Genomic DNA, 21,631 nt, shown 5'->3' with positions numbered 1-21,631 from the left:
CACAATCATAGAATGATAAAGTTTTTGGTCAATCGATTTACCCGTTTCATCCAAGTCGAGATGTCCATTGGTAGGCATGGGGTTCTTGATTGGCTTGCAATCATCCATCTTGAACTTCTTGAGGATGTCCCTCGTGTACTTCTCTTGATGGATGAATGTCCCTTCCTTCAATTGCTTGATTTGAAACCCAAGAAAGTAGTTGAGCTCGCCAATCATTGACATCTCGAACTCTCTAGACATCATGTCACCAAATTCCTTGCAAAACTCTTTGTTAGTTGAACCAAAGATAATATCATCAACATAAATTTGACACAAGAAAAGCTCATTGTCAATGATCTTTGTGAACAATGTGATGTCCACCCTCCCGATTTTAAATCCTTGGTTGATGAGGAAGTCACGTAGGCGTTCATACCAAGCTCGTGGGGCTTGCTTGAGTCCATAAAGCGCCTTGTGCAACCTATAAACATGATTAGGGTATCTAGGATCTTCGAAACCGGGGGGTTGTTCAACATAAACGAGTTCATTAATGAAGCCATTTAAGAATGCACTTTTCACATCCATTTGATAAAGCTTAATGTTATGATGTGAAGCAAATGCAAGGAGGATACGGATGGCTTCAAGACTTGCCACGGGAGCGAATGTTTCACCAAAATCCAAATCTTCAACTTGTGCAAAACCTTGCGCGACAAGTCTTGCCTTGTTGCGTACCACCACACCATGTTCATCTTGCTTGTTGCGAAAAACCCACTTTGTTCCAATCACGTTCTTGTCTTGAGGCCTCTCTTCAAGTATCCATACTTCATTGCGAGTGAAGTTGTTAAGTTCTTCTTGCATTGCCAACACCCAGTCCGGATCCTTGAGAGCCTCATCTATATGTGTGGGTTCCAAACACGAGACAAACGAGTAATGTTCGCAAAATGAAGCAAATTGACGAGAGCGAGTTTGTACTCCCCTAGATGGACTTCCAATGATCAAGTCAATCGGGTGATCCTTGGAAATGTGTGTATGCTTCACTTGTGGTTGTTGAGGTGTGTCTTGTGGTGGTCCAACATCTTGAGCTTGAGCTTGAGCTTCCTCTTGAGAGATATTGACATTATGTGATGGAAGTGGTTGATCATCCTTGTCCTCATCTTCATCAACTTGGGGCGCCATGGAGGTGTGCGGAATGGAAGTGGAAGGTACATCTTCATCATCCTCCTTAGGCTTGATATCCCCAATTGCCATATTCTTCAATACGTCTCTCACGGGTTCATCACCTACATCATGGCAAGAAATACCTTCTCCTTGGGAGCCATTAGATTCATCAAACTCCACATCACAAGTTTCTTCAACAAAACCGGAGGTATTGTTGAATACTCGATATGCTTTGGAGTTTGATGCATAACCAACAAGAAAACCAATATCACAACGTTTTTCGAACTTGCCTAGGCGTTCCTTTTTCTTGTAGATGAAGCACTTACACCCGAACATCCGGAAGTAGGAGACATTGGGTTTCCTCCCAATGAGAAGCTCATATGACGTTTTCTTCAATAGTCGATGAAGATAGACTCGATTTGATGCATGGCACGCCGTGTTGATTGCTTCCGCCCAAAACTTCTCCGGTGTACCATACTCATCCAACATTGCTCTTGCAAGAGTGATCAAGGTCTTGTTCTTTCTCTCAACCACGCCATTTTGTTGAGGGGTGTAGGTTGAAGAGAACTCATGTTTGATGCCTCTATCATCACAAAAATCTTCAATTTGAGTGTTCTTGAACTCCGTGCCGTTGTCACTCCGGATCTTCACAAGTGTGGACTCAAACTCATTTTGGGCCCTCTTCGCGAACTTCTTGAAGATCCCAACGGTCTTGCCCTTGTCATCTAGAAAGAAAGTCTAAGTGTATCTTGTATAATCATCAACAATGACAAGGCAATAGAGATTACCACCAAGACTTTTGTAGGTGGTTGGTCCGAAGAGATCCATGTGTAGAAGCTCCAAGGGTCTTGATGTAGACATCATTGACTTGTATGGATGTGAGCTCGCAACTTGCTTCCCTGCTTGGCAAGCGCTACACAACTTGTCCTTCTCGAATACCACATCCTTCAAGCCAACCACCATTTCATGTTTGAACACTTTCTTAAGTTGGTTCATGCCAATATGTGCAAGTCGACGATGCCAAAGCCAACCCATGGAAGTCTTGGAGAAGAGGCATGTAGTCAAGCTAGCTTCATTAGAGGAAAAATCCACAAGATAGATATGTTCATGTCTAAAGCCTTTAAAGATTAGATCATTATGCTTCTTGCTAGTGATGACAACATCAACATCACTAAATAAGCATGTGAAGCCTAAATCACATAGTTGAGCTACGAAAAGTAAGTTAAAACTAAGAGACTCAACTAAAAGAACATTAGAAATAGAGAGATCATGAGAGATTGCAACCTTACCCAACCCTACCACATTTGCCTTAGAGTTATCACCAAAGGTGACTTTGTCATGATCGTCCACTTCATCTTCTATAGAGGTGAACATCTTTACATTGCCGGTCATATGTTGTGTACATCCACTATCAAGCACCCAATACTTTTCACCGGCTTTGTAGTTCACCTACACACATGGGATCAAGCTTTTTGTTTAGATACCCAACTAAGTTTGGTACCTTTCATGTGAGATACAAGAGCTTTCGGCACCCAAAGTTGCCTAGGAAGCTTGCCCTTAGCTTGAGTTCCAATAAATTTAGCCATGACTTTTCCACTTTTAAGTTTATGCAATAGGAAATGATGATCATTAAAAGTGGACTTGTATTTTAAAGGCAAAGTAGGGAGGGGTTTAGTAGGAATTGGACACTCCCTTGTGTGGTGACCGGTGACTTCACAATGTTGGCAATATGAACCAACTTCCTTGATGAAGCAATTCTTGATCTCCGGTGACTTGTTGACCTTGTCCACCGGATTGGGGAAGCATCCAAGGCCTCTCTTGTTGTAGTACAACGCATTCTTCATGAGAATTTCCTTATGTTTGTACTCCCCCTTGGTCAACCGGGTCACACATGATTTGAGATTTGCAATCTCACTCTTAAGTTCTTGCTCCCTTGCATGGTTAGTCTTAGAAGATGATGTAACATCACATGAAGAGGAGCATGGTATATCAAGAAGATCATCACAAGAAGTAGATGCATTGACCTTAACAACATCAATATTAACCAATTCATTCAAGCTACGATCAATAGCATCATAAGCATACTCAAGTTCTTGATATTTGTAAATCAAGTCATTATGCTCAAGTTTTAGCTTATAGTTACTAGCCGAAAGAGACTTGCTAGATACAACTACTTCATCATATTTTTTAAGCACATCATTATATTTAGCAAGCAACTCATCATGACTAGAACTAAGCTTGGCATTATCATTTTCAAGAGACTTGATTTTAGCCTTTTGTTTCTTAATGATGATAGCATAATCATTCATAAGTTTAGATAAATCATTTGGAGAGAGACCATCATCATCACTACTATCTTCTTCCTCACTACTCACCTTGTTGTTACCTTTTGCTATGAGGCACATAGGTGGTGAAGGTAGCGGTGGATCAACATTTGTGATGGCGAGGCCGGCGAAGTCCTTTTCTTCATCATCGCTTGAATCTTCACTTGAGCTTTCACCGGAGGTCCATTCACCAACAATATAAGCCTTACGGCCTCCACCCTTCTTGTTGAAGAGTTTCTTGTTCTTCTTGTCTTGGCCCTTCTTCTTGTGATTTTCTTCATCCTCACTTGAATCATCCTTCTTGCTCTTGTTCTTGTTTCTCTTGTCGGGATGAGGACAATCATATGAAATGTGGCCAAGGTTACCACAATTGTAGCATTTCTTCTTGTCTCCGCCACCGTACTTGTCAAATTTCTTGGAGCGAAACTTATTCTTCTTGGGATCATAGTTGTAGCCCTTCTTCTTGAATTTGGAGATCATTCTTGTAGTTCTTCTCATAAGAAAGGCAAGCTCGGTGTCGAAGTCGTCATCATCATGTTCCTCATGATCATCATCACTTTCACTTGAAAATGGAAGCCTCACTTTCTTTTTCTTGTTGTCAACCATCTTTGCCTTGAGAGTAAGGTTTTTCTTGGATGAAGACTCATGATCTCCAAACAAGAACATCTCATGAGCACATATCTTTCCCACGGCATCGGTGATAGTCATGTCATTTATGTCCCTTTCATGAAGAAGAGATATGACAATATTGTATTGCGGCTTGGGAAGCACCATCAAAATCCTACGAATAATGTCCCCATCGGACAATTGAGTGAGTTCAAGAGAATTGATTTCTTCCACAAGCATATTTATGCGAGAATACATATCATTGCATAACTCATTAGGAAGCATCTTAAATTGATTTAGAGCATTCATAAGCACATGATATCTTTCCTCACGAATTCTTTTAGAGCCCTCATGAATTTCACATAGAGCGGTCCAAATTTCATGAGCAAACTCCTTGCTCCTAACTCTAGAGAAAACTTCTTCACTAATTCCCTCAAATATAGCATTCTTAGCCTTAGCATTCCACCTAACTTCTTGTTCGCTAAAAGGTAGCTCAAACCCAATAGATGCGGCTTGCCAACATTCGGGGGAAATAGCCTCAAGATAGCTCGCCATGCGAACTTTCCAATAGGCGAAGTTCTTTCCCTCAAATCTTGGCACGCTACTTCCATTCCCCGGGGCCATTGCTCTAGGATTTTAAGCCTATGAAGAGCACGAGGCTCTGATACCAATTGAAATGATCAAGTGACCCAAGAGGGGGGATGAATTGGGCACTAATCAAATTTTTACCGATTTTTAGAGCACAAGACAACCTTATCCTAGATGAAATGAAATGCTACTAAATGAACAAGAAAGAACAAGGCAACTAAGCAAGCAAGCAAAAGAACCAAGAACAAGAGGAGATAGAAAGCTTGCACGAAGAAAATGCTCAAAGTAAATTACAGGAATGTAAATAGATGGAGAAGAGAACAAGCCTAGACTACAGCTAGACTACAGCTAGATGCACATCTTGTTACTCTTCAAGCACTAATGATGTCCTTAACCTTCAATCAAGAACTTGGAATTCACTTAAGTGCTCTCTCTTGCTTCTAACTATCACACCAAGTGTATGAGTTGCTACAGTGTCGCAAGAGCGCCTCTTGAAACCAACTGAGTGGGTATTTATAGCCTAGAGATCAAAATTAGCCGTTGGCTAACCACTCTCATTTTTCTGTAATCACCGGATAATCCGCTGGCTATATCCTTAAGATCACCGGATAATCCGGTGGGTTCAAACCCAGAGCCAGCTATCACTAGCCGTTGCACGGCAACATTTGTCCGGTGATAAACTCCGGTGAACACGCAGTCATCACCGGATAATCCGGTGAGTACAACTCACCCGACCCTTTGAATTTCATAACCTTCTGCAAGAAATACTCTGGTGATATTTTTGCTCTCACCGGATAATCCGGTGAGTTCAATTTTTCTGAGTTTCTTCACAACATTTCTCCGGTGGTCTGCCAGCTAAGTCACCGGATAGTCCGGTGAACGTAATTTTCCACTGTGGCCCGAAGCAATGCTCTCTGCAAGAAATAGTCCGGTGTTCATATTATGCAGTCATCGGATAATCCGGTGAGTACAAAATTGTTTTTCTCCGAAAATTTTCTCTGCTGGAAAAGCTCCGGTGGTCACCGGGCTTCCATCACCGGATGTTCCGGTGTAACACTTCTGAAATTTTTCATATAATTCGGATGCCTCAATTAGTGTTTATCCGGTGAGTATTAGACATCCATCAGAAGATAATCCGGTGAGTGATATATATATATATTTTTTTCTGAGCTCGTCCAATTCAACTCTTTTTGAGCTCTAACTCCTCGACAACTTCACCATGGACTTGTATGCTCTACCTAGTGCTAGAATTTAACAAGTGTGCATCAGCTATGTCTAGACTCACTAAGTCAAGCTACTATTTTTAGCCCCCCTTTATAGTACGGGCAAAAGACTAAAAGAAAAAAAGACCTATACTACTCTAAGTGTCCTCCATCTCCTTTGTGACACTTAGAACTAGAAGATCCTTAATCTTAAAGCATATGTCCTTTGATTGTCCATATAAGCACTTTAGGGACCAAGATTACCCAAATATCATTGTATACTAAATTTTTGATTCCCTTCAAAACAAATTGTTAGTCACAGTAATATGGTTGTTATTAATCACCGAAACACTTACCACTTATCTAGGGGCCTAGATGCTATAATAAACTATTGTATAGTTATATCAATTTAATGTAACGATGAGAGTTAATAAAGCTTCATTTAAAAAAAAACAAAAATGACATGATTCACTTGTGGATTGCTCAAGGTTGCATCCACCATAATACATGTGAAACACCATTTCAGCACAACTCAGGTGCAACCTGCCCCTGCGCTGTGTCTTTTGTGCGTATCACACTTCAGGAATGCCTGGCTGAGTCTAGAAGTTATTTTCAGGTTAAAGTTATCATATTTTGCTTAATTTTCTTCAGATTGCTAGATATGTTGTGAACCTATATGCCTATGAATATATAGACATATGGTAGATATGCAGTTATGCTTCTGCTAGAAATTTGTGGTTCTGTGAATATATGCTAGATATGCAGTCATGCATTCATGATGCAGCCTGCAGGTGCTATTTGCTAGAATGCTAGATATAAATATATGTTAGTTGAAGTGAAGCTGTGAAAGTGACTTCTAAGTATTTTTCCAACCAGTAGGATAAGAAATTCTTATATCATCAATTTATCATGTTTTATATACACAGAAAGATTGAAAAATATTATGTTATTGTCGTGTGTTATCCATTGGTTTGATACGATCATATGGTCTATCTGTCTTTCATTCTTTTTTCTTGATGGGTTTGTATTTTTTTCGGTTATATTTGTGTATGACATCGTTTTGAACTAATCGATTATATGTATGGTGCATAATTTATCTCATGTTAGTGTAATTTGTTAAGCCTCAGCCCCTAACATTTTTTTTCTAGATCCGGCTCTGGACCCCCCCTCCTTGCCCTGACAGGTGAGATGGAAAAGCAAAGTTGTTTCCGCATCCTGAGTGGCGCTGCTTTCTCTGCACGGTGCAACCTAACGAAAAATGCAACTTCGCATTAAGTTGTGCACGTGCAATCTATCCCATCTGTCTATCGTTCTCACCTAATATTTATCATCTTCGTTAATTCTCTCCTATACTTTATAATTTTTTTCACTAGCTGTCAAATATAAATCTCTAACACCAATAAACGTAATGACACGAGTCATGTATCCGCATGACGTTTGAAATTTTCCCTACCTAACACGAATCTCTATCGCCGGGTGCGCTGACTTGTCCATTGACTCTTGCATAGAAAGAGGGCATGTGGCTCAGTGGCAGCGTGGACGAAGGGGGAGTAGGAACTCCTTGCTCAAATCCATGGCGACCGGGCTAGTGTCGTCTCTCCTGTCGTCGCTGACCAAGCTGCTCGACCTCCTCCCGAGCCCGCCGGCGGTTTCTTGGCCTCCTCGCAGCTCCGGCGGGCGGTCCACCGTTTCCAATGATCTGCAGCGGCTGGAGCGGCTGCTGCGGCGGGTCCAAGCCACGCTCGACGACGCCGGGGAGCGAGAGCTCCGGGACAGCTCCGTCAAGTTGTGGATCGAGGAGCTCACGGACTTGGCCCGCGACGCGGAGGACGTCCTCGACGACCACCGCTACGAGCTGCTGCGGCGTCGGGTCCAAGAACGCCAAGGCGCCGCCTTCGCCGCCTCCGCCTCTACCTCACGCAAGCGAAAGCACGAAGACGACGAGGAGGAGGAGGATGGCGGCATCAGTGAGGTGATACGGTTTCTTGCTTCGTTTCCTCCCAATTTCTTGTATCCCTTCAAATAACCATCAGTTAATCTGCAGAGAATTGGGGAGATCACGCGCCGGTTCGAGGAGATCTCCAGAGATCGATCCGCCTTGCAGCTTGGACCCGGGGACGGGGAAAGAATCGCAGGGAGGGACTTCCAATGGGAATCAAGAACGACTAGCCACCTTCTTGATGAATCCCTTGTTTTTGGTAGGTCCAACGAGAAAGAGAGCATCATAGAGTTAGTGTTGTCTTGCAGTCATGGCACTGGAACTCAAGTTTTGCCAGTTGTTGGAATGGGTGGCATTGGCAAGACCACGGTAGCACAGATGGTTTATAACGATAGCCGGGTCAAAGAACGTTTTGATCTCAGGGGTTGGGTTCATGTCTCCCAAACATTTGATTTACGCAGGCTAACGACTGCGATCGCCGAGTCCTTGACCTGGAAACAATGTGGATACAATGAATTAAGCTCTGTTCATCATGTTCTGGAGGAAGAGACAGATAAAAAGAGTGTGTTCCTGGTGCTGGATGATGTATGGAATGAACGGGAAAGTTGCTGGCAAGACTTGCTGTGTCCACTCAAGCTTGCTAAAACTGTGACAATCCTAGTGACTACTAGGAGTAAAGAGGTAGCACGCCTTGTGCAGACAGTTGATCCCTTTGCCCTTGGCTCACTGCCTAAAGATTATTGCTGGTTGTTGTTCTGACGCTATGCTTTTGGAGACAGAATCATCAGAATCATCGATGAAGAATCCAGTTTGGTTCAAGTTGGTATGAAAATTATGCAAAAATGTGGTGGCTTACCATTGGCAGTGAAGTCGATAGGTTGCCTGTTACGGTCCAAAATGGATATGCAGACTTGGATGGAAATATCGGAAAGTGAGTTCTGGGAGTATTCAGATGATAATGAAGAGGTCTTCTCTGCTCTCAGATTGAGCTTTTATCGACTGCCAGCAAAACTCAAACCTTGTTTCTTGATGTGCACTTCGTATCCCAAAGGTCAGCCGTTTACCAAGGATGACATGATTCACTTGTGGATTGCTCAAGGTTACATCCACCCTAAAACATGTGAAACACCAGAGAAAGTCGCTGGTGAGTACTTTGATGAATTGAATGAAAGATCGCTGATTGAAATAGATTTGGACCTCTCTAATGATTGCCAGTACTTGGAAAGGAGACCGTTAGGTGAAATTTCTTCTGAGCAGCTCTTCAACACTGACCAGAACTTTTACGAGTCGCATGTAAGATCATTGGTTGAAACTTTTCATGAAAGAAAAACTGAGGGTTCTTCAGATCAATCGCTTTGGTCATTTCAAGGATTTAAGTTGCATGATATGGTTTGGGATGTTGCAAAATCTCTGTCGAGTCATGTGCTTTCTGTAACAGCTGATGATGAAGGTAGTCTTAACGTGTCAAATAAAGTTCAACACCTATTTCTTCGGTTAGGTAGGAGCAGATACAGACATGATATTCTAAAATCTTTACCTCGGAAGGTAACCGGTCCGTTGAGGTACCATGAAATGACACAAGATTCATTGATTCATAATGATCTAATGATTGAGTTGCTTCGTTGTATGGAGAATCTAAGGATAAAATCGAGTCAAGAATATTGCCTAGCTAAAGAACATAGTCACTTTCTTACTGTGCAAAATCGAGTTTCCCAGTTGCGCAAAATGAATTATTTACGAACCTTGGTGTTAGAATATTGGGATTATGCGTTCCCTATTGATATACACAGGTTTGCGTACCTGAGGGCTCTTGTACTAGATTCATGTAATGATAGAGGCTGCATATCTGCTATCCAGAATCTGAAGCACTTGCGCTACCTCCATGTAACAAATTGTTACCCAATGATCTGCGAGAATCTGGAGCACTTGACAGAGTCAGGATGTCATCTTTACAGCCTAGAAAAATTGATCATATCCACTTGTTGCCTAGAATTCTCGATGAAATCTTGCAATCTTTTGAGTCTTAGATATCTCCATCTCTCCGGCCAATTCAATGATCGGTCACTGCATTCATTTTGTCATCTTTATAACTTGGACACACTGTGCTTGCAGAACTGCGGTAACATTACAGGGCTTCCCTTATTCATAGGAAACTTAATGAACTTGAGACGTCTTCAGCTTGCTCAAATTTCAAAAATCAGGAAGTTCGATCATGATTCTTTCCGATGTCAGAATAATAACAATAAATGCCAGCTAACAAAGGTAATATTTCCTGCCCTGGAGGAGTTAGAATTTGATGGTTTGTACGATCTACAGGATTGGTGTGGCGTGCAGGATTCAGATTGCCCAAAGATGCAGAGCATCACTATAAGAAACTGCTGCAAACTTAGAAGAATACCATATTTTGGTTATGTCAGAAAGCTAACAATAAGCAAGTTAACACTCACAGATCTCCAGCTTTGGGTCTCTAATAATGAACCGTCTCGGCTGCAGACTCTTGATATCAGAGATTGTAAGAATCTGACTTCCTTGATTGGGCTGAAATATCTTTGTTCTCTTGGGACCTTAAATATTGCCCGCTGTCCTGAACTCACTGTCTTTGGTAAAGAGAAGCTGCCATATAAGCCTCAGCATGTCTTCATTGATGATTGCCTTCTACTGAAGGGGTGGTGTGATGAACAAGAGCTTTACTATCAGGTCTAATATTCTTCTTGAATATATTGTTTTCTAACATAATCCTTAAAATAGTAATACGTCTGTAAGTTTTTTTTCCTTTTTATTCTACTGTGATTCTAAAAATAATGATCAAAATATGCACATGTTGGTACTGGTCTTCCTGATAGATCTGTAAGGGTTTTTTTTACCTTTTTTTATTCTTTATGTGATAGTGCCCCTTTTGCTTTCTTATTATTCATGAGAAAATGCTGAACATCAAACAGTAACGATGAATCACACCCTGTTGTTTTTTGTCATCCAACAGGCCCCTGAAATGGTGAAGATTTCTGATGTAAAGAGGGCAAATGAGCTTGGCATTGCTTATTTCCAATCCTTTAAACACCTCTCTCTTGATGTTTGCCCTGAGAAGGGGCCAGAATTGATTTTGACACCAAATAATTGGTTAGCATCTGATCTGCGGCTCTTAAGGTTTGAAAGTTCCTGTGGTGTTTCATCCTTCCATAGAGGTCTTTCTACACTTCGCAGACTGGAGATCAGGGGATGCCCAAAGCTTGTAGCACTGATGGGTTTGGAAGAACTGAACGTCCTCCACAGCTTGGTTATAGAGGACTGCCCCTTACTTTATATGTTACCTGAAATGAAGCTTCCGCCACGATTGTCGTCTTTAATGGTTCAAGGGTGCCATAAGCTTCTATCTTTGCACTTAAACATATCTGAGCCTTCAGTGCTCACTGAACTTGAGGTATCTGATTGCCAAGGACTCGTGCACATTGAAGGTTTGAGATATTTGAGCAATCTTGAAAGTTTAGTGCTACTTCATTGCCCTCTACTCGAGCTCCAGGAATTGCTCCCAGGCGTTCCTGAATCTGTCGCTGTTTTCCTCTGTCCGAAATTGAAGAAGTGGTGTGAGATCCAAAGCATTGAATACCAGGTAAATTTCTTCCGGTATCGGTACAATTACCCACATGTTGCTTCCTTTTCTTTTTATTGTCAGCTGAGGTGTTGTTGTTCATGGAAACCAGGAAAGCGTGCCCGACTCGTCGTATGAAACGGATGCTTGATTACGTGGGAGACCATGAAGCTGGTGAAAGAAGCTCGAGAGGTGCTTGTTGGTAATGGATGCTGGATCCCGTGAGGATATATTTTGAAAAATGCGCATTAGCTGCTCCTGGGTGTGTTCTCGTGTGGATGATAAAACGACTAGCTGCTACTTATTTCAGAGTGAAGAACTGGATCTTGATAGAGACAAATGCGTGATTGCTGGCTGTCCTTATGTAGGAGTAAGATTTTGGACCTTCGTATGGCTAGCTTAATAGTAGTTTAAAGCTTGGAAAAAATTACTTGGTTTCCAAATTGCTTATATTTGTGAGTACTGTAAATGAATCTTACACTCGTGGCAATCCGATTCTGGTTTATAAAATCACTTAACACGTTCACAGGTCAAAATGCATTTGATGCTTTCAGACGCTAATAACAAGACAAAAGCAGCTGATGTTTTCTACAGGTTTACACAGCTTGCACACAGTTTTTACACAACAGAAATGCAGCACACGTATAACGAACGCACACAAACACGCATCACCAACCACACACGATCTGCAAAAGCAAGCAGGGTTGCAGAGGCGCAGAGACTTCTCTTAGAACACACAGCAGCGGTGCACGCGCCTCAGCTGTCAAGGCAGAGCAGCGACCTGGGAGGCCTTGCAGTGCTCCACGATGGCCTTCGACTTGGTGTACAGCGACGTGAGGTGCCGTTCCCTCTTCGAGAACGCCCCGCTGATGAGCCTGATGTCCTGCTTCAGCTCCTCCATCCTCTGCTTCTCCGCGCCCAGCCCCCTGACCAGCTCCTGCTTCTCGGCGCTAAGATTCTCGGTCTCCTGCCTGGACCTGGAGAGCCCCTTCTTAAGCGTCGCGCATCTCGCCCTCGAGTCGTCGAGCTGCTCCTGCTTCTCGGCGACGAGACGGTCGGCCTCCTGCTTGGACTTGGAGAACTCATGTTGCAATGACGAGTTTTCGTCTCTGAGCAGGTCGCGTTCTTTCTCAAGTGTCGCGCATCTTGCCTTTGAATCCTCGAGCTGCTGCTGATCAGAGATGCAGTCCTTTTCCAACCTCTGGCATCTTGCAGCAGTAGGTTCCTCCAATGGTGCGGCCTGCGGACAGATCACAAGAAATGGCATAAAGAAATTAGAAAGTCAATCGTCACTGGCAACGTGTTCCATATGGAAACAGAAGCAAAAAATCTAACTGGAAACAGAAGGGTGGACAGGTAAAAATGTGCCTAGAAAGCCATCCTCTTCTGCCCTGTTCTCGTTTCCTTTCTTTCATCATAAGTAATGAATTGTAGCTTCTCAAATTTATTTTGCTATAGGCTCAGAAATATATGGGCCAAACGGAATCAGGTAACAGTCTTAGGTTGGAGCCTTTCTTAAATATAAAAACAGTCCCAAACCTCTGAACAACTTCCCATAATAAAAAAACTTGGATCCAAGGTTGTCCATTTTCTTAATATACAAGTTTCCACTTTTCACTGATGGACTCTGCAGACTCTAGACACTCTTAACTCTCCCTTGTTGAATATGGGAACTTATTCAACCAACCAAATGATCGCTTGTTGAGTGGCAACGGATAAGTATTACAAAAATTTAATTGCACATATGCAATTGACATTGATGATAAAGACCCAATGTGACTTTCAAGTCTGCAGAATACAGCGGGGGAAATGTATCTTACTTATCAAGCTTGCGACATAGATTGAACAAAAGAGGAGACATAGATTGACACATGGACAAATGTGTTTAGTTGAAATTTAACAGCAATATTCAGTAGAGTAAAAATGTGAAATAGATTAAGGAGATAATACCATTTTAGCATGAACGAAATCCATTATGTGTACAAAATTGGCATATGCTGCGTATTGTTAAGATTTGGAATGGCACCACTGGAGGGTGATGATTTGAAACTTCCATGGAGGGAAACTAATGATAAGCAGTAGCAATTGGACAAAGCTTGTAGTCAACTAGCTTCAATTTGTATACCATTGTATGATTGTTTCTGTCTAAATGAGGAATTGATCCTACCTCGGTGGGAGATATGGGTATAAACATCCATCACCTATGTTCAAATCCTCTTTGGCTCTAATTTGGTAGTCTGTTGTATTATTATTTCTGTCTTAATCACTTCACTGAGATAAAATCATCAAAATCCGTGGTGTTCTATAAATATTGGCTACCTAAAATAGTCGTAAACAAACACATTAGTGCAAATGATGCAGCAACACCAGAGAAAAAAACATGATAAGGCCGGCAATGTAACATACTGATGCTGTATCTTGTACCAAGGATACCTTGTGTCATCTCAAGCATGTCAAGATCCGTAATGCAACCTTTGTTCAGATGCATCCAAAGATCTTCATCAACAACATTATCCGAATTTTCAGGTATTGGGCTGAACTCAACATCATTTGAGTAGCGTGAGCGACATGCAACAAAGCCATCTTGGGTTAACTTTGAATCTGGAGTTTTCAAAGCAACCAGCTGCAACAGAAAAAAAAAAAATAGTTTCATTAACATCTGTGATTGGCATATTACAAGTAAGCTGGAAGGAAGAGGGTGGTTAGTGATGGACATGGACCATCAACAAAATATGAAGTGTGGAGAGCTTTAAGCTTTTCATACTAACACCAACATGTGAAATGAGATTGTACACAGTTGAAATGTTGATATGTTACCATATTTCTTCTCGACCAAATATACCTGGGTTGAATCAGTAAACTGGTTTGCTGATATGCTGGTATTATTGAGGTCCTCTAGCTTCTGTTGCTCAGCCAAACGGTGCGCTAGGGTCTCCCGTAACTTCTTTTCCTCCTCAAGCTCCATTGCCAGTCAATCCCGCTCAAGTTCAGACTACAAGAAAATAATGCGGATAACTTTAAGTAGTTAAAGTAGTTTCTTTTAGATGAGTTAAAGAAGTAGTTGTATGCTGCACGCCAAAATTAAGGATATTTATGATTAAATGAGAAACACAAGTTCTATTTGTAACCATTAAGTTTTACACACCTTATGCATGTCATTGCGGAGCTTTAGTACAACCTGCTCCAACACTTCAGAATGGGAACCCTGAAATCCATGAAAAATGCCTCAAGACTCAAGTAACATTATCATACCTACTCTTACGGAGAGCAATATCAAATTAACAGCAATTACCTGTAGCTTTTTACGAAGTTCTTCTATTTCCAGTTTCTGCCTCTTCAGCAGAGCAGCATCTGTTAGAATCTGTGATACCAGCAACCATATTAGGTTCTCTTACTACGTATAAACCATGTGTTAACAAATTAAACTCGAATAAACTATCCCTATTGTGATAAGATAGAGGCAGGAACAAAATTTGGATTAGCACCAGAGCATTTGCGTGAATACACCCCAACAATTGTACAAAAAATTTCACATTCAACGATAAAAAATATTTCAGTGGATATAAGACAACTCATAATACAAGTTCACATTTACTTGGATATAATACAACTCATAAGCATTCAATATTTCAATGTAAAAACTTTAATACATACCTCATTTACTTGGGCACAATTGCTGACACACTTTGCTCTACTTGCAAATTGAAGAGTTCCTCTAGTTTCCTCAGTGTGAATCTGTAAGTTAAATGGTTATTTAAAAAAAATATGCAAAAACAAATAAAATACAAGTACAGGAAGGTCTGGTACTATACAGTTTACCTAGGCGCAAACAAATATTAAAATTTTATAGACAAACCTCTTCGGGTGCAGCGGTGCAGATGATTGATGTTTTTGCGTTGCCTCCAAGTGCAGATTGCAGGATGCGAGTTAACTTACTATCACGATAGGGAATGTGCCCTCTGCATCAAATAATTATCCACCTAAGTACCTAAAACTATTGAACCATGGATCTTACAAAGGTTCATATCATTCTGTAAGTAGAGACAGAAAAACAGGAATTTTCTTTCCTTGCATAAGGTAGTATTTTTTTACCCCATTTAGGATACTACAATGATTCAAAACTCTCCAAATGTGACAAAACTCTAAGAACATCAAGGCAACAATGGGATCATTGAAGTATAAAGCTGTTTGATTGCAGTAGAGCGGTGCACAGTATCATGAGATTTTCCTTTCCCTTAATCGAGGTTTGTTCTTTCATTCAGGATACTATCATGGTTCAAAACTCTCCAAAGGTGAAAAAGAAAGCTTTCCAAAGTTACAGGAAGTCATAGATTTGGGAGACACATGAAGAAGAAACAGATGCGATCAATAGACTTACCTTTGCTTTCCATTCTCAGTAAAACTTATTGATGACATTGCCAAGAATCATCAAGCTCTTGTTAATATGCTTCCCCTCATTCAAACGCACCCCTTCAGCCCCTGTCTTGACTATTCTTTCTGACACAGCTGAGTCTACCAAATTCTAAATGTAAAATAAGAGGGTCAATCACATTATTTTCGACACATTTGTGTTTACTACAAACATGATACATGGGTATAGAGTAAGCAGCACAAACCAAACCAGACACTGTCATGTGGGGTATCCAGTATGAACGGCACAAGAAAAGGAAGAAGGACCAGATTCCAGCCGGCGTCAATTAGCAACCAGTGTGTTTTGGGTTGTTAGTTAAGAGTTAAATTAGGAGATCTGATTGTTAGCTAGTTTGTTAAATCCCGGATGATAAGCTTGTGAGTTAGTTTTGATTGTTAGGCGGCTAAGCTACATAAGCGCTGGTCGATCAATTGTCGAAGGCAACAGGAATAGATTCAACCAACTTCTTCTCTCCCCTTCTACCTCCTGCCTCTTGGGCGTTGTAACCGACCACGGCATCAAAGCCACGCCCTAGAGGTCCAGGGCCACATCCTGCTACCTCTCACGACTACGATCTTCGCAATCCATCGCCCACCAATACCCCTGCCCGTGATAATTTGGTATCAGTTAGTTCAGGTGCCGATTCCATGGAGGCGCTGACCAAAGCTATCACTTACCTCACCACAACAACCACCGCCATCGACAAGCGTGTGGCCTCCTTGGAGCCCTTGGCAGCCCTAGTAAAGCACATCAAAGCACTAGATGGCCTGCCATCCAAGATGACCAACCTGCACATCGGTCTCTGATGGCGCCGAGCAAGTCCAGGCCCTCAACCTAGCAGTTCTGCGCCTGCAGAAGGCTGGGTCACTGATGCGCGTTTGCCCGATCTTCCGAAGATAATATGTTAAGTCGATTGGTGAAGTTTCGACGTTGATGATCCAAAGGCTTTGACCAAGACAGATCGAGAACCCTCGCAACCACTACACCAATACTCCGTGGTTATCAACCATGCCAAAACGCTGTTGATCTCGCCAAGAAGGCTTTTCGTGCAAGCGAATTGAGAACACAAGCAAGAACAGGTAGATGCAATCTGAATATTGCTAATTACCAATGAAGTGGTCTAGTTGGGGTTCCACACCGAACAAGCGGCGAAATTGTATAAAACAGAATAATCTAAGCAAAACCCGATCCTAAACTACGACGGCTACTGTGTATATATAGGGGGGACATGAGGAGGTCGACCTAGGGTTGTGCAGCCATGGAAAGATGCGTACATAACCTGAACTCCGACTCCGACACGATTACAAGACCCAACTAGGTCCAAAATAGTGACACAACACCTTATTTCTTTGACTCTGACTAAACTATAAGGAATATTTGGTCGAGCTCATATCCATTGGAAAGGGCTCATCGTAAGCTTTCCAGAATATCCAAGATTTGCCTAAAACGGACTTCGTATGAGAGAGTTATGCCCGTTTTACTGACGTGCTATCCCGCGACTCGACCACGACCATGACTTCGACCACGGCCACGACTAGAGCTCAGTCTCGAGTCTGAGTAGACTTGGCCTTCGAGGGGTGACATTCGGGTAAGGTTGTGGTGCTTCTTTCACGTTTCTAAGCAATAAAATATCACAAAAATTTAGTAGTAATCCATCCAAGGAAGCATGAACAACCAGGAACAAGTTCACCTGGTAGTTTAATTATCGCGTACGTGCTCTTGTAATTGGACCTTGTATGATTTGAGAATTATTGGCGTTATTGATCGTATCCGAAGGAGCCATAGGCTCATCATCCTCCCCCTCTTAAATTTGAGTCATCCTCGACTCAAGCTCTTCTTCTTCTCCCAAGTAGGGCTTTAGATCTCTGTTTGACCGTCGGTCTGGGGATGACACGTAGTAGAAAATAGTAACTTCGTCCCCAGTTTATTCCAAAGTGATCTCCAAAAGTGACTCAAAAGCTTTGTATCATGATCCAAGACGATAGTATTAGGCACTCCATGTAGTCGAACGATTTCACTGAAAAATAAATCAGCTATGTTTATAGCATCATCACTCTTATGACAAGGTATAAAATGTGCCATTTTAGAAAATATATCTACAACTACAAACATGCTATCCCTTCCCCTCTTTGTCCTAGGCAATCTTAAAATATAATCCATGGAAATATCCTCTCAATGTGCACTAGGAACAGAAAGAGGCATGTAAAGACCATGTTGATTTAAACGAGACTTAGCTTTATTGCAAGTGGTGCAACGTGACACGTAGCGCTCGACATCATATCTCATCTTTGACCAAAAGAAATGAACGACCAGAACACCTTCAGTCTTCTTTGCTCCAAAATGTGCCATCAATCCTCCTCCATGCACCTCTTACAACAACAAAAGACGAACGGAGTTAGCTGAAATACATAGCTTGTTAGCACGATAGAGCAATCCATCATTCAGCACATATTTATTTCATATTTTTCCTTCTTTACAATGTTCAAGCACTTCTGTAAAGTCTAAATCAGTAGCATACAAGTCCTTAATGCTCTTTAAATCAAAAATCTTATGATCAAGTTGAGATAACATGGTATAATGCCTAGAAAGCGCATCAACAATCTCATTGTCCTTTCCTTTCTTATGTTTTATGACATATGAAAAAGACTCAATAAATTCTACTTATTTAGCATGTCTTTTATTCAGTTTAGCTTGACTTCTAATATGTTTCAGCGATTCATGATCAGAATGTATAACAAATTCTTTGGGCCATAGATAATGTTGCCAAGTTTCAAGCACACGAACTAAATCATACAATTCTTTATCATAAGTGGAATAATTCAGACTTGATCCACTTAATTTCTCGCTGAAATAAGGAACATGTTTACCTTCTTGAATTAGCACATCTCCAATTCTAATCCCACTAGCATCACATTCCAGTTCAAAGGTCTTACCAAAATCAGGGAGTTGGAGCAATGGAGCATGGGTGAGCTTCTCTTTCAACAACTTGAATGCTTGTTCTTGTACATGTCCCCATTTAAAAACTACTCCTTTATTTGTCAACTCGTTTAATGGAGCAGCAATTATGCTAAAATCCCGCACAAATCGCCGATAGAAACCCGCAAGACCATAAAAGCTTCTAACTTGTGTAATAGTCTCAGGAGTTGGCCAACTCTTTATGACTTTAATTTTTGCTTCATCCATCTCTATTCCCTATGGAGTAACAATATAGCCAAAAAAAGAGACTCGATTTGTGCAAAAGGTGCACTTTTCTAGGTTACCAAACAAACGTGCATATCTCAAAGTGTTAAAAATAGCATGTAAGTGATCAAAGTGTAGTTCATATGACTTGTTGTAAATCAAGATGTTATCAAAGTAAACCACCATAAATCTCCCAATGAAAACATGTAAAACTTCGTTCATCAATCACATGAAAGTACTAGGTGCATTAGTTAACCCAAAAGGCATTACTAACCACACATACAAACCAAACTTAGTTTTAAATGCAGTCTTCCATCAATCTCCAAGTTTCATTCTAATCTGGTGGTATCCATTTCGCAAGTCAATTTTAGTGAAAATTATAGAACCACTCAACTTATCAAGCATATCATCTAACCTAGGGATAGGTGAGGATATCTTATAGTAATATTATCGATGGCTCTACAATCAACACATATACGTCAACTACTGTCTTTCTTAGGAACCAAAAGAACAGGAACAACATAAGGGCTAAGACTTCCTCGTACATCATCCGGGTGGAGACCTCATCTTTGTGACTTGGTGGCTCAAAGGTCGTGACTGGGTGCCGATCGGGAGCATATCCTTTGTAGATCTCCAACGTGGACTAGGGGTGGCATTCATGCCATCGATACCACGGGAAAAATCCTTATGCTGTGTTTGCTCTCTCTACCTTATTTACGTTTCCATATTTACTTACTTGCAATTTACCTTCTTAGATAGGTTACAAGCGCTTTAATCGATAGAGTAGACACCATAGATAAACCTAGAGCATATTTAAATAGAAATTGATATAAGTTTATCTTGTGTTGATTTTGGAGCCAAAATATATGTAAGTGTCCTAATTCACCCCCTCTTAGGACGTCACCGATCCCCTACAATTGGGATCAGAGGTAGGGCTCACATCTAGCTCTTCATTTTGTGTTAGAATTTCACACCTTTCATAAGGTCTCGCCAATTCAAGTGGCATTTGAGTCTTAGTCTCATTGTGATCGGTTAGGCTTCACCGCCTAGTGAGTTGTTACGTCCGGAGTTGGGATGGATTCCCATAGTGCTCCACTTTTCGATGGCACAAATTTCTCACGTTGAAAAATTCTAATGTTTTGTTATTTGCAAGCTAGAGGCTTAGATGTTTGGCGAGTCACCAATGAAGGGATGAAACATCGCATCACCAATATGGAGAGACAATTAGATGCATTGGCAAAGAGTATCATTTTATCATCTATATGTGTTGATGCATTCAATCGTGTTTATTCTCTCACCAATGCACTTGATATTTGGAATAGTCTTGTTGAAATACATGAAGGCACAGAGGATGTGAGCAATGAGAAATATCATGTGCTTGTTACTAAGCTTAATGGCATCAAGCAACTACCCCATGAAAGTGCTAATGATATGTACTTACGTTTGAATATTCTTGTTAATGAGATCAATGGGTTAGATTTGATGCAAATTGAAGATAATCAAGTGGTGAGAAGAATACTTAAAGCTCTTCTTCCAAAGTATAAGTTGATCGTCTCCATCATCTATGACAAGAATGACATCAAAAAGATGACTCCAAGTCAAATGCTTAGCAAGATCACCGCCCATGAGATGACAATGGACATGAGGGTGGAAGCTTCTTCCTCATCCGGCAGCAAGAACCTTGCTCTCATAAGCAAGCAAACTCAATGTCAACACATGAAGGCAAGGATGATGAGACAAGAGAAAAAATCAAGCTCAAGTGAAGATGATGAAGAGAGCTATGAAGAAGATGAGCAAAGCACTTCAAGCGATGAAGAGATGGATCCCGAAGTCGTCAAGCTCATCTCACAAGTGGAGAAGAACATGAAGATGATCAATGCTAAGATTGATCACCCAATCTCCATGAAGGACTTAGTAAAAACAATTGATCATATCAAGAAGGAGAAGACAAAGACCAAGACCAAGAAAGAGACAAGGGGAAGAGCCAAGACATTTACAAGCATAGGAAGATAGGTGAGCGACGATGAAGAATCAAGCTCAAGTGATGAAAGCTTCACCATCCTCCCATCCAAGAAAAACTCTTCCTCAAGGTCATCATCACACAAGTCGTCTCGTAAGCCATCTCACAAGTGCCTTATGGCCAAAGATATAGATAGCGATGTAAGTGATGATGAATCCGATGAGAATTCTCCCTCCTATGATGAACTCCTTTAATTGATCAATGAGCAACAAAGAGCCCTTAACAAACAATCAAAAGAGCTTCAGAAATTCAATGCACTTAATGACATTCATGCTACCTTTATTTTTAATTATGAACAATTATTGTGCAAATGTAATTTGCAAAACAAGGAGCATGAAGAGATTAAGGCTAAATTTAAGTGCATTGAATCTCAAACTAAGGTCTCTTTGAAGCAATATACCTCTCTATTTAATTTTAATCCTAAGGTAGATGCTTCTACTTCTTGTGATGATTTAATTGCTTTATCTAGCTTACTCCTTTGCAATGAGATTTGTATTAAGAATGTTGCTGTAGAATCATCTAACAACCTCATTGCATAAGAAAATGATGAGCTCAAGCAAAAAGTGGAGAAGCCCAAGGAGGACTTGGCGAGATGGAAGGGCAAAGGACATGTCCAACCTCCTCAAGATAACCGTGTTTTC

General features: G+C 41.1%; 2 protein-coding genes and 1 pseudogene across 2 annotated transcripts; 2 read left to right on the top strand and 1 right to left on the bottom strand.

The window, feature by feature from the left end:
• Positions 1–7,345: 7,345 nt before the first annotated feature.
• Positions 7,346–11,848, top strand: LOC133887130 (putative disease resistance protein RGA1). The gene is made up of 4 exons (XM_062327061.1): positions 7,346–7,826; positions 7,899–10,490; positions 10,774–11,400; positions 11,492–11,848. Exons 2-4 carry the CDS (start codon positions 8,619–8,621, stop codon positions 11,528–11,530), a joined length of 2,538 nt encoding a protein of 845 aa, XP_062183045.1. The 5' UTR covers positions 7,346–7,826; positions 7,899–8,618; the 3' UTR covers positions 11,531–11,848.
• Positions 7,428–8,552, top strand: LOC133886432 (putative disease resistance protein RGA3). The gene is made up of 2 exons (XM_062326140.1): positions 7,428–7,826; positions 7,899–8,552. The coding sequence occupies exons 1-2, from the start codon at positions 7,428–7,430 to the stop codon at positions 8,550–8,552; spliced, it is 1,053 nt and encodes a 350-aa protein (XP_062182124.1).
• Positions 11,849–11,860: 12 nt separating the features above from the next.
• On the bottom strand, positions 11,861–16,013 carry LOC133886431 (kinesin-like protein KIN-7L; annotated as a pseudogene).
• Between the last annotated feature and the right edge of the window lie 5,618 nt (positions 16,014–21,631).

Source organism: Phragmites australis, chromosome 12 (genome assembly GCF_958298935.1).
Source record: "Phragmites australis chromosome 12, lpPhrAust1.1, whole genome shotgun sequence".
Lineage (NCBI taxonomy): Eukaryota > Viridiplantae > Streptophyta > Magnoliopsida > Poales > Poaceae > Phragmites > Phragmites australis.
Note: the sequence above shows the minus strand (reverse complement) of the source record. Positions and strands in the feature narration are given on the sequence as shown.

Bases quoted from the DNA above. Each gene is read 5' to 3' on its own strand.
- LOC133886432 (XM_062326140.1), top strand. From the start codon at position 7,428: ATGGCGACCGGGCTAGTGTCGTCTCTCCTGTCGTCGCTGACCAAGCTG. The intron at 7,827-7,898 runs GTGATACGGTTT...GTTAATCTGCAG, and splicing joins AGGATGGCGGCATCAGTGAG to AGAATTGGGGAGATCACGCG.
- LOC133887130 (XM_062327061.1), top strand. From the start codon at position 8,619: ATGAAAATTATGCAAAAATGTGGTGGCTTACCATTGGCAGTGAAGTCG. The intron at 10,491-10,773 runs GTCTAATATTCT...GTCATCCAACAG, and splicing joins AACAAGAGCTTTACTATCAG to GCCCCTGAAATGGTGAAGAT. The intron at 11,401-11,491 runs GTAAATTTCTTC...CATGGAAACCAG, and splicing joins TCCAAAGCATTGAATACCAG to GAAAGCGTGCCCGACTCGTC.